Here is a 12,502-nt window from a genome sequence, read left to right as displayed (position 1 = left end):
GCAGTGGTAACACTGAAAAGCAAAATACACAAACTGTTATCAAATACCGCACACCCATTGTGCTGTTGGTATGATGTATGATCCCCATTTTACAGATGGGGAAAACTGAGGCACACATGACCCAGTGGCAGAACAGGAAACAGACCCCACATCTCTGTTTGGGTAAAGCTTAGATGCTTCTCTGAACTTCATTGAGTCTGCAGAACTGAGGTGGACAACAGGCCTTCCTGCAAGGTTTCAAACACTTGCTCCTTCAGTTCAGGCCAAAACAGAATAAAGGAAGAAAAGGAAAAGCCCCTTTCTTTCCCCTTTGGCATCATTCTGGGAAGGCAGATAAATCTGCCTTTCAGCAGGTTATTCAAGTAGATTTATTATGCCCACCCGGTGACAGTGACATTGGGTTGCCTGAGATAAGATTAAGATCAACAGTAAATTCTTGACCAGGGAAAGGTATGAGGAGTATATGGGCAAGTCTGCAGCTCTCTGCACACAGGCAGGTGTATCTTACAACAGAGGTTTGGTGAAAGGAGTAGGAAGCTGTAGGGAGAGAGAAGCAATGCCAGACAGCGTGTGCTAAACACAGCGGGCTAGGGCGGAAAGCTAAATTAAACCTCAAGTGAGAGGATTATTAATCTACATTATCAGCAAATATCAGAAGGATCAGTGTCCAGATGCCAAAGTTAGGCTGTGTCCACTGGTGGTAGCGTGTAGGGTACGTGTAGCTACACGCTCCAGTGAAAAGCAAGTTACAGTCTGTAGCTACACTTGTTAGTGAAAGGGGCTGGCGGGGGAGGGACAGTGGTGAAAGGCTCCAGCACCAGGGAGCTAGAGGAGCCCTTCCCCGTGGCCTCCCCCTTGCCAGAGCCTTTCCTCACTGCCAGGGTCTTTTCCTGTGCTGGGAAAAGGCTCCACCAGCTGGGAAGCAGCAGGACACTACAGTGCTAAAAAGAGCAGCGTAGACAGCAGGGCATGGTGTGGGTGAATAGAGAACCATGTAGGGTATGTACCTCACGGTCGCCACTGCTATTTATACCTGTGCTAAGGGCTACTCATGTAAGTACCGTGTAGGTGTACCCTTAGAGACAGATCCGGCTCCCATTTAAGTCACTGATTTACGCCTATGGGGCCACATACTCAGCTGGAAAACACTGGCACAGCTCCGTTGACTTCAGGGGAACTACCATGATTTACACTAGCTGAGCATCTGGCCCTGGCTCTCAATAGCAGCCGGATCGGGCCCATCATCGCGTCAATATATTTTGCGAGAAAGTTAAGAGGCTTGATACGTGGCTTTGTACATGTACCCCGATTTGCAAAGTGTGTGATCCGAGAGGAGCCGGATAGTTCTTTTCTAGGGCATTCTTTAAAGCTTTTAGCTGGGCTTTTCAAAGGAGCCTATGTGATTTGAACACTTAGCACCGACTGAATTTCAATGAAGTGTCAGCACCTAACTCAATTAGGCACCACTGAACATCGCAGCTTTTATTCTCAACCTTCAAACCCCATCAATTTACAATGTATCTCAATTTTCCTTTCTTCTAATAGGCGAAAGCAAAACTTGAATTTCTCCGCCCCAGCCATACCACCCCCAAAAAATCCACCTTTGCCTGGTCCAGGGCAGTATGAAATAGTGGACTACGAAGGCCCACCAAAGCATTACATCTCTAGTGCTGTATTTGTCTCAAACACAGGACGGTGGAGAGGGGACACATCTCAGCAAGGGATACCTGGGCCAGGTAAAAATAAAAATATTGATAAATACTTTGTATTTACATAGAGCTCAAAGCACTTTCCATAGCTGATTAAGCAGTGTTATCTACCTTTTTACAGATAGGGAAACTGAGGCACTGAAAAGCTAAGGATCAGATGTACAATGGTATCTAGGCACCTAAAGATGCAGACAGGTGCCTTAGTGGAATTTACTGAAATGCCTAAGTGAATTGGGCACCTAACCTACTTAGGAGCTGATATTAAACCCCATTAGGCACCTATCTGCATCTTTAGGCACCTAATTACTTTTGTAAACATGGGGCTAAGTGAGTTGTCCAAGGTTACACCGAGAGTCAGTATCAGAACTGGGAACAGAACCTAAGTCTCCTTACTCCCAGCCCTGTGGTCGGACCACTAGACGGTGTGTTTAAACTATTTTGAGAAAAGCATAAATGTTTGCACTGCAATTGCCATTCAAGTATCACCAACTGTCAGCATGTTTGACAAACAGCTTATGTGAGTTATGTTTGTATTTGGAAAACTACCGTTCAACTCTTGTTATTACAACCAAAGTTTTACCTGCACTGCCGTAAAGCCCTGTGTGGGTGGGGTGGGAGGAAGTAGTTAGAGGAGAAAGAAGAAAACTGACTCATGAAACTGCAAAGTGTTTGCATAGTCCAAGAGGAAAGCGACCTTACAGGGCATCATAGCCCTGAATCTCCTCTGCCTCATGCCACCTTAACACTGGTCTAACTCTGACACTGGCATAACTCCACTGAGTCCAGGGCAGTTGCTCCTGATTTACATCAGCATATGTGGGAGACGAAGCAGGTCCCATAATTGTATCCAGAAAATGCTTGCAGAAGATCGAAGGAGGGACCTACTCACAGAGACTCATGTGTTAAATGTACTAACATTTCCATGAGTATGATATGCTTTGTTCTAATTACCTACCACTATATCCAGTGTGCATGTAGAAAGCTAGATTGTGTAGTCCTTACTCATACAAGCAGTCCCATTGTAGCCAAACGGCCCGCTCACCTCACTAGGTGCTCAGCAGCGTAGGGGATCCAGATCTGGCCCTTTTGATGGTAAGATTGCTAACATACAGGGGACAAATGAAGGGCCAGATTCTGCCACCATTTCCGGACGTTGAGTAGTTCCTTACTCTGCAAGTATTGGCGTGCGTGTGGAGTAGGGAACTGCTGAGGGTGAGCAAGGCTGGTGGAATCTGGCCCCGAGTGCCCTTTGTGCAATTAATAATTGCCATGAGTAACACTATTTTCATATAGTGAGTAAGTTAGGTGTATTCGAGAAAAGAAACAATACAAGAAACATGACCCTAAGTCCCTCTGACAGGTGAATGCCTGGTTTGGAAAGCAGACAATAGCAATTTTGCTATTATTTACAGTATATGATTTTATTCGTCTGTAGAATTTGTACATCCACAGAGTGCTGGGGAATGTCATACCAGGCTAAAACAGTGCCATCATTTCCCCCGGGGGTCTTGTGGCAGCAGAAACAGAGGGACAGATTCTATTAAAGGATTGCATGATAACCATTGTCCATATTACATTTCAAACGCTGAGCATGCCAAGTGCTTCGGCAAAAATGCTGATGTCCCTAAATACTGGTCTACTTATTAAATGTTGGGCCAGATCCTCAGCTTGTGTAAATTGATGCACCTTAATTAAAGCAAAGATGAAGCAGAGGAAGTGAGTGGGGCTAGAAATACTTTGAACAGAAGGCAGTAAAAGAGTCTAAAGTTTTTCCATCCCATAGTATTAAATTAAAAACCATGCACATGCATTGTTAACTTGTGAAAAGTCAGGACATCTCCCATAATCACAAACCCCCTCACCCCTGCCAGCATCCTTTCTGGCATTAGAAAAGATCAAATCCCATTCTTTTTAACCTTTTACCGCTAGCTGTGAAGACAAGAAAGAAACTTCCAGTGGGGCAAAGCTCCCTGCAATGAAATCTAAAGTACTATTAGCCCATGTGCACTATTAATATATAATGCAAAATCGCCCAGTACTGTATGACTTACTTGTAATACTACCAATGTGGACACAAGAACAAATGATATAAACTTGCCATTGGGAAGTTTAGACTTGAAATTAGACGAAGGTTTCTAACCATCAGAGAAGTGAAGTTCTGGAATAGCCTTCCAAGGGAAGCAGTGGGGGCAAAAGACCTATCTGGCTTCAAGATTAAACTTGGTAAGTTTATGGAGGAGATGGTATGATGGGATAACATGATTTTGGCAATTAATTGATCTTTAACTATTCATGGTAAATAGGCCCAATGGCCTGTGATGGGATGTTAGGTCGGGTGGGATCTGAGTTACTACAGAGAATTCTTTGCTGGGTATCTGGGTGGTGAATCTTGCCCACATGCTCAGGGTTCAGCTGATCGCTATATTTGGGGTCAGGAAGGAATTTACCTCCAGGGCAGATTGGAAGAGGCCCTGGGGGTTTTTCGCCTTCCTCTGCAGCATGGGGCACAGGTCACTTGCTGGAGGATTCTCTGCACCTTGAAGTTTTTAAACCACGATTTGAGGACTTAAATAGCTCAGACATAGGTGAGAGATTTATTGCAGGAGTGGGTGGGTGAGATACTGTGGCCTGCATTGTGCAGGAGGTCAGACTAGATGATCATAATGGTCCCTTCTGACCTTAATATCTATGAGTCTATAATACAGATCTGCCGTGCTGTGCATGTACTTTGTAGGGAACAATGACATCAGAATAAGAACAATCTAAACACCACACAATTAAATTCATAGGCTTATATTATTGCAGGAGCCTTATTAAGGGATGGTTGGTCACCAAGTACTTGGTGGCTGGCTTTTAAGATGCCAGATATTTCATACTACGTCCAGGGTTCCTGGTTTATCATTTAACCTAAAAGCCACCGAGAAAGATACAGTCAATACAAAAAACAATCACGATGAAGTTTGGATCCCACTAAATATTAAAGAAAGGTCCAAACGCAGGATCTGAGCCAAACTTTGGAACTAGATCCCAGTGTCATAGCTCAGACCCTTCTCTAATTACAATGAATATTAATACGGGTATTAATGAAAGCACGGCTTGCCCATACCTCTGTAACTTAACAGCATATACACGCATATTACCAAAGGCCCAGAAGGCTGAGGCAGCTCGCTTCTATCTCACTGAACTGACGTGTTGTCATACACATCTGAGTAGATACTCAAGGAGAAAAAAAACGTCTTTCTGCCTTCACTAAACCTTTCAACACTATGGGCCACCTTTGGCTGTCTTCACTATCTATCTAAGGTGCTTGTATGGCCCCATTACCATAGTATCTGAGTGCCTCGCATTCCCATTGTATCGATGGGAAACGAAGGCAGAGAGAGCCTGAGGCCCACATCCTTAAAGGTTGATTGAGTTCAGTAGGAGTTAGACACCTAAATACTAATCTGAGCCTAAGTGACTTGGCCAAGGTCAAACAAGAAGTCTGTAGCAGAGCAGGGAATTGAACCCTGGTCTCCCAAAGACCAGACTAGCATTCTCTCCTTTACTCATGCTGAATATGTCCTTACTCCTCATTGACTTCAATGGCAGAACTAGGTATTTATTCAGCATGAATAAAGGTATAGGAATCTCGCCATATTTATTACCAATTGAAGATGCTCCATGCAGTTAATGAAAAATACAGTCAAGGGTTTATCGCCCTTTCTCTTACCCCTCCCCCTGAGCAAACAAGACACCGTAGTTCCTATATTAGTCAATAATCTGAAATTTGCATTTAGCTCATTTATGTATCTTTCTCGTTATAGGTACTTATCTGCCAGAAGTACCAGGGAAGCAGTCCTTTATGTACAATATTGATAACAAGTGGATTCCAGTACTGTAGGCATCACAGCCCACATATTTTGGAGAAATTCTGCAAAGACTGGACTTCATTCAAAACCAGCAGTACATCCGCTAACGCACGAGCAAGCTATAGTGTCCCCAGCACCCATGTTTTCACTATCTTTATTGTCTGGCATCTGATACTGGTATTTTGCACATATTGCAAACTGAAAGGTGATTATTAGGCTGAAATTGACTAAGATCTTCCAATTAAGCTGACACTGAACAATTCATGCAAATATTGTTTGATTCTTTTTTACCCTATGGACTTAGTGGTCATGTATCTTTGGCACTGATAAATTCTGGCCATATATCGGCCAATCACGTGAAACACGGTATACTTGCGGTAATCTATATCTTGCTTTTTATCCCCAGTTGTCTTGGTTGGAACAGTGGTTCACCTGATCCTCCATTTAGGCCTCTGGCTTTTAGAATGCATGTGTGGTGCTGGATTAGGTGCCCTCTCTCCCTGTAAACACAAAATAAATCTCTGTGTGTTCTAGTCATGACACTAATACAAATAATAAATAATAATAAGAGCCTGTGTGGAGCAGTCTCAACTAATCAACAACAGCAAAAGGAGGTGGGAGTAGGAACAGCTGTCCAAAACTGAGCATTCAATCAGAGGTTTGGAATTGCACCTGTCTATCTTCACCTGTTTCTCCTCTTACTCACACAGGCATAAATCAGAAAAAACTCCACCGAAGTCAATGAAGATTTGCAGATTTACTCCAGCTCAGAGGCTGGCCCCAAAAGGGCCCCATTTGATACCCACATTGCACTGATGTAAATAACTGCATACATGGCAGCGTAAGGGTGAGTCCGCCCCGTACAGTATGCTACCCTGACCGAGTGTTGTGTAAGCTCCATCTCTCCAGCAAAGCCCTGGGCAGTCTGGGATTTTAGGAGATCACACTTCCCATAGCACCAGACAAATTGCGTGTAGAAAAACCTACAGTGACATGAAATTAAACCAAGGAGGGTAGGGAGGGTAGATGAAAGTTACATGGAACTGCAAGATACAAGGAAAAGCAATGAAAGTGACAACACTCTTATTGGCATTCTTCAGAGAAACCCTGGAGTGGGGAGACTGACCTTGTTCCTAGCAGATTGTACAGATAGCGAGATCAGTGGCATTCAGGATTGGGGCACATTGGGAGGGCAATGTGGGGGAAAGCTTGTATTTCTGTGATGTTTCTGCTCTGACGACAGAGCACTTCAATTTGTCACGCACAGTCAGGTCTTGGCATGTGTAAGTGTGATGCACTTGCAAAATTTGTGCAATGTAAGCAGCACGCCTTCAAAATGAAGAGACAGCTGTGGATGCATTTTTCTGATCTGGAAGTGAGGATAAGTCAAAAACTTTTGAATTAATTGTTTTTTTTTTGTCAGTACAAACCAGCCGCCAACTGGACCTAGCAGGATATTGCTTCAGTGGAAGCTTCTCTCATTCATCATCATGAACTCCTGGCAAACACAAGTGGGCTCACACTTTCACATGACCTTTATCCACCCTCAGGACTTGCTGCCCCAGAGCCTATTCAGTAGCACTTTGACCTTCTGAAGGTGCTGGTGGGCTCCGGGTGACCAGTCAAGAATGCTCTTGCATGCTTATGCGCTGTGCTTCACACACGCTGTACGGCAACTCGCCTTTGCTGGAAGGGATGAACCGATACTGAGCACGCCAGCAATGTCAGCGAAACACCCACCCTAGGCAGGGCGGGGGAGGGCGGAGGGGCTGGGGTTGCTCTCACAAGGATGTGAATCAGCTTGGCATTTGCTGAAATCAGTGGAGTTTCCTCGATATAAAGTGGGTGTGAGATCAGGATGAAGGCAGGTTCACATTTTGCTTGCATCAAAATAGGCTTCTGATCCTCCGCTGCCCAACACCTTGTGTGGCCACTTAGACCAGTGCAAAGCGAGCGTGAAACACGTCCCGCTCGGACCGGTGGAGCTTTGTGCTGCACTAGTGCAGAGGGCTGCAGCAGCTCCAGAGGCAACGATTCCCACCTGGCAAAACTCCAGGCCAGAGTCTCAGCTGGTGCAAAGTGGCAAAATGCCACCCAAGTTGCCTTTGGTTGTAGATAACCTAAAATTGCTTGTGACCTTATTCTGCTCTCTCACTGGTGAAAAGCACAAGGAACCCAACTAAAGTCCATGGAATTGCACTGGTGTGAAGAAGAGAATCAGACTCCAAGGGCAGATTAATCCCTGATATAACTGCATTACTTCAGTGGATTTACACCAGGGGTAAATTTGGCACCTAGTCTCAATCCACCTGCCATAGGCATGGGCATAGCTGTTACAGACGAACCAGTTCCCTCCATTCTCTGCCCCCCTCCCACTGAAAAATGGCTCTAACCTTTCCTCTGTGCCAGCCTGACTGCAGGGGGACACCTCAATGTGCCCATTTCCAGTCACGGAGCTGGGCGGGAATATTGGCAATAAGGAAGCACGATACACTCAGAGGGTGGGCAAAACAATTTTCCAGCCGAGCAACTGTCTCACCGAGGGATTTGTGATACTCACAGAAACCTCGCAACATGACAGGAGGGAAATAGAACCATGCGTTTTTCTTGCAGCCTCCAGAAATCTGTACTTCACCTCTCAGCCCATCCCCTAACCTGATCAGGCAACTTCTCTGCAGGCTCCGAAAACTCTGACCCCCCCTTCCTCTGCCTCTGCTCCCCTGATCTGTGCATGGGTGTATCCCCGCCCCTACAGTGGGCGATGGCAGCTATTGAGAATGCACCTGAACTACGTGGGAGAGTCACATCGCCAATGGAATCGGAAGGAAAACGGTAACCACGGAACTAGAATTAGTGCAGGAGAGTCAGTACTTGAGGCTCTTTCATGGCCACAGGAAAGGTTCGTTGAGAACCAGCGTTACCACGGACAATCTCTGACCCAGGGAGCATGGCGCGCTCCAGCACCTGGCTGTGCCTTTTCCACGGTCCTGCCTGTTGTTGTTACTGATTAGCTGCATTCCGGTGCCACCTGAGTCAGGGTAGAGCCGTCGTCTACCCTGACCAACCAACAGGCCAAATTAATCCCTGGGATAATGGAACCAATAATCTGAGAGTTCACGGCCTCCTCCCCCCGCACACACACACACACACACACACTCCTGCCTAGCCCACAGTGTGTGTGCGCGCCTGCCCCAGCACCCAGCTCCCCAAACTGCCAGAAGCTTAGTGGAAACCAATTGGGCATTTACTTTTTTTTCAATGCTTAGTTCTTCTATGGCACTTTCCAGCTATGGGGCCTCACAGCTGTTTCCAAAGGCGGGATTAATGCACAGTCCCACTTTACAGATGGGGAAACTGAGGCAACTAAACCGGGAAGTGACTTGCCCAAGGTCATGTGGTGAGCTATGGGCAGAGCCAGGCTGTGACGAAGCGGGACTGTTCTTAATGTTTCCTCTGAATAGTGTGGGGGTCCCTCCATTTCCCCTGTGCAGTTCTTAAGTATCTAGGTGATGGGATAAGGGTGTATGATCATTGCAGAGCCCTAGAGGGCAGGTGTGTGCAGGGGTCTGGACACAGAGAATGGCCAACACCCTGTTTCCTGGCAACTGATGGCCTGCGCCCTTCCCCCCTGCAAGGTGAGAGCTAAAGGGTTGGAGAACAAAAGAGTCAGGTGCCCTCCTGGCTCGGTAAAGGGACAAAGCCCAGAGGAGGTGGGGCTGGAGAGAGTTTCAGTTTTGGGGCTGGCTGGGGACAAGGAGTGAAGTGCAGACGTGGTTGTCTGGCTCACTGCCCCCCAAAATGGACCCGGCTGAGGGGTCCTGTTCTCTGCACCTACAAGCTCTGTTTTAGACCATGTTCCTGTCATCTAATAAACCTCTGTTTCACTGGCTGGCTGAGAGTCACGTCTGACTGCGAAGTTGGGGTGCAGGACCCTCTGGCTTCCCCAGGACCCGGCCTGGGCAGACTCGCTGTGGGAAGCGCATGGAGGGGCAGAGGATGCTGAATGCTCCGAGGTCAGACCCAGGAAGGTGGAAGTTGTGTGAGCTGTGTGTCCTGAAGACAGTCTGCTCACAGAAAGGAGACTTCCCCAGAGTCCTGTCTGGCTTCATGGGGAGCAGTTCCAGAGCACCGCCCGGGGACGCCGTGACAAGTGGTGGCAGCGGTGGGATGTACTGCACCCCATGGATGGCGCTTCCTGCAGTAAGTGACGGGGCAGCAGCAAAACGAAGGGGGATTGATGAGGACCAGGCGTGCTGAAGGCTCAGAGAGGAGCGGTTTCGGGGGATGGTTAACCCCTGGGAGTGTGTGACCAGCGAGGAGGACTGTGCAGTAATGGGGTCCCCCTGGGGACTGCGGTGAGCTGTCTCAGGGGCGGAGGAGCCTGCGGCTTGGCCCTAGGAGAGAGAAGGACTTTTGCGGTGACAGGGTTCCCCTGGGAATTGCAGCGAGCAGTCCAAGGGGCGGAGGAGTCTGCAGCTCGACCCTGGCAAAGAGGTGGTGACCTCGAGAAGGGCTGGCACACTAGGGGTTCTCCCTGGAAACCGTGGGGAGCTAAGAGCGCACAGGCCTGAGTGTCCACAACAACTTGGGAACACCGGAGTCATAGAACCCAGGAGTCCTGACTCCCTGTCAGGATCCACAGAAAGACGTAGCAGAGCTTTAGGAACCTGGTAGATGGGCTAGGGAGGATTTATTCGAGACTCCTCCAGATCCCCCCTTGTGCCCCTCTTTTCCCACCACTCATCTGCTTCCCCCTCATGCCTCTCCACCCTCTTTTGTGCTCCGCACCTGACTACATGGGAAAGGAGGGGGCTGGAAGTTACCAAAAAGCAGTTTTTGAACGAGAGGCAGGGCTGATCCTACCACTCGAATGGCACCCAACTCCTACAGGATCCCTTGTGGCCAGCTCATCCTCTTCTCCAGCTGGGCCCCACCCCAGTGGGCCCACTTGCAGCTGCAGGGCGCCTCCCCTCCACTCCCACAGAGGCAGGGACAGTGCCAAGAGCCTCATTCGCCCCATCCAGGACTGGCAGCAGGGGATCCCCTCACCCTCCATGTCTGGAGCAGCAGCAGTGCCCCTCATCCCCCTGTTGGCAGAGGCCCTTCAGTACTTACCTCAGCAGCTGGAATGTAGGCCGGTTGGGCCTGCTACTTACTCCTGATGCACACTGAGCCCTCTGCGGAAGTGGTGGCAGGGAGTCTTGGAGTTAACACCCCATTGAGATGCACATGGCCAACTCACGTTCCAGGCTCTCAGGAGACTCAGGTAGACTTGCTGCCCGGATTACACTTGGGCCATGTTTTCACACTTTCCTTCCAAGTCACAAGTACTAGACATTTATGTCTTTTTTTAAAATTAATGCTGAGATTCTGATACAATAATCAGACTCCAGGCGCTGAGGCCCTGGGCATGGGCCTATGACTTCATCTGACACAGGAAGACCCTACTGAGGGAGGGCTGTTGTCTGAGGATGGAAGACCATGGAGCCTTCTGAGGGTTGGGGGGGAGGAAGATAGTGGAATTATCCCTAGCAGGAAATAAGTAGGGCTGATGCCTCAGTTTCCCAATGCATAGAATGGAGATAATCCCCCCATTCGACCCCAGGGGTGTGTGAGGGTTACTGAATGGTTCTAAGCACCCTTTGAGCTCCGTCCAGGAGCTGTGTGTTAATTCTGTAACACAGACTTGGAGGGAGACCCATGGGTTGCAGGAAGGATGAGTTTGGAGGAGACACCCGGAAGTCAGTCTGTGGCCATATGGCTAGAATGCTGGCTGCAGACTCTCTGTGAACTGTCCTCTTCATAAAGAACCAGTTTAGTTTTACAAGCCTGGAGTCTTCATGTTATTACCCAGCACGTGTCACATGAAACAACTTTCAGTCCTTTCTCTGCCTCCCTCCCGCTTTCCCAATGGGTCCTACCTATTCCTCCCAAAGCCCCACCGAGTTTGGCAAGAACACTTCCACTTTCCATCTCTGAACCTTTATTACTATGGAATATACAAAAAACCCAACAACACGGTTATAAAAACGAGTTCACGGGGAAATGTGAAGCAGCCCGGTTTTGAAATGCTCTGTGTCCTGGTGCTGGGTCAAATATAAAATGAGGCATATTTATACATATACAAAATATAAAAGGAAGGGTACATTAGAAATGTATAAAACAAATGGCTGACGAGTAGTATTTACATCCGGGGTGAGGTGGAGGGGCCGTGCCCAGAGCCAGCAGCATCTGTTTAGCAGCCACATTTAAATGCATCTGAGAAAGTCTCTTTGGAGCGAGGAGCTGCCAGCTTGGATGAGCCCAGGTTGGGTGCTGTTTGAAGGTTCTGCATGATTGATGGTTTAGTAGAAAGCTGATGCCTGTGGTCGATTCAGCAGCAGGCCAAGACAAAGGGTGAACAAAAGCATTCGTTGTCTATGTGTAGGCTGCCATTGGACAGCCATGTTAGCAGATCTGCTATTCCAACCGTGAAACAGACGCTCCGACCTATTGCCTGGGGGGAAGAAAATACAAAATACAAATAATAATAATAATAATAATAACAATAAATTCAACCAAGAGAAGTTCCACGTTCACACGGAGAATGGATTGTCCAAGCACTTCTCAGAACCAGCGTCACCGCGCTGAGTGTCTCCCCCTGCCCAGGGGAATGTGTTCAAGTAAAGGCAATGAGGCGTGCTGTGAGGTTGTGTTCCGTTTGGGTCCAACATGCCGGCTTCAGGAGAGAAGTCCCAGCGTAAGTGCAGCCCTGGGCTCCTTATAGCTCCTTGAGGATGATCTGGATTTTGTCCTCTGCTTCCACTATGTCCAGTAAAAAAGCCATGTGGTTGCTGTAATGCTGAATGATGTTGTTATCCATGTTCACCAAGATGCTAGGAGAGGAGAGAGATTGGATTAGGGGAGCATATTTCAAACAGTCACTTCGGCTGCAGAGCAGTG

At 47.8% G+C, this 12,502-nt stretch overlaps 2 protein-coding genes across 17 annotated transcripts in view; one reads left to right on the top strand and one right to left on the bottom strand.

The window, feature by feature from the left end:
- Positions 1 to 7,594, top strand: part of STPG1 (sperm tail PG-rich repeat containing 1) — a 49,346-nt gene extending 41,752 nt beyond the window's left edge. For 6 of the 10 annotated variants that reach the window (XM_043532135.1, XM_037881626.2, XM_043532134.1 and 3 more), the window contains 2 exons: positions 1,546 to 1,736; positions 5,516 to 6,183. In XM_043532135.1, the coding sequence (XP_043388070.1) occupies positions 1,546 to 1,736; positions 5,516 to 5,592 (268 nt within the window). In that variant the 3' untranslated portion in view covers positions 5,593 to 6,183. Of the gene's footprint in view, positions 1 to 1,545; positions 1,737 to 5,515 lie in introns of all 10 variants that reach the window. The other 4 variants (XR_006286532.1, XM_043532133.1, XM_037881629.2 and 1 more) reach the window with 4 other exon arrangements.
- A 3,926-nt stretch (positions 7,595 to 11,520) lies between these two features.
- GRHL3 (grainyhead like transcription factor 3) overlaps positions 11,521 to 12,502 on the bottom strand; it is an 82,983-nt gene continuing 82,001 nt past the window's right edge. For all 7 annotated transcript variants that reach the window (XM_043532320.1, XM_043532319.1, XM_043532322.1 and 4 more), the window contains one exon: positions 11,521 to 12,435. In XM_043532320.1, coding sequence (XP_043388255.1) covers positions 12,321 to 12,435 — 115 coding nt within the window. In that variant the 3' untranslated portion in view covers positions 11,521 to 12,320. The remainder of the gene's footprint in view (positions 12,436 to 12,502) is intronic.

The sequence above is a fragment of the Chelonia mydas genome, chromosome 19 (assembly GCF_015237465.2).
Source record: "Chelonia mydas isolate rCheMyd1 chromosome 19, rCheMyd1.pri.v2, whole genome shotgun sequence".
NCBI lineage: Eukaryota > Metazoa > Chordata > Testudines > Cheloniidae > Chelonia > Chelonia mydas.
The sequence above is the reverse complement of the archived record's forward strand: the minus strand, read 5'-3'. Positions and strand labels throughout refer to the sequence as shown.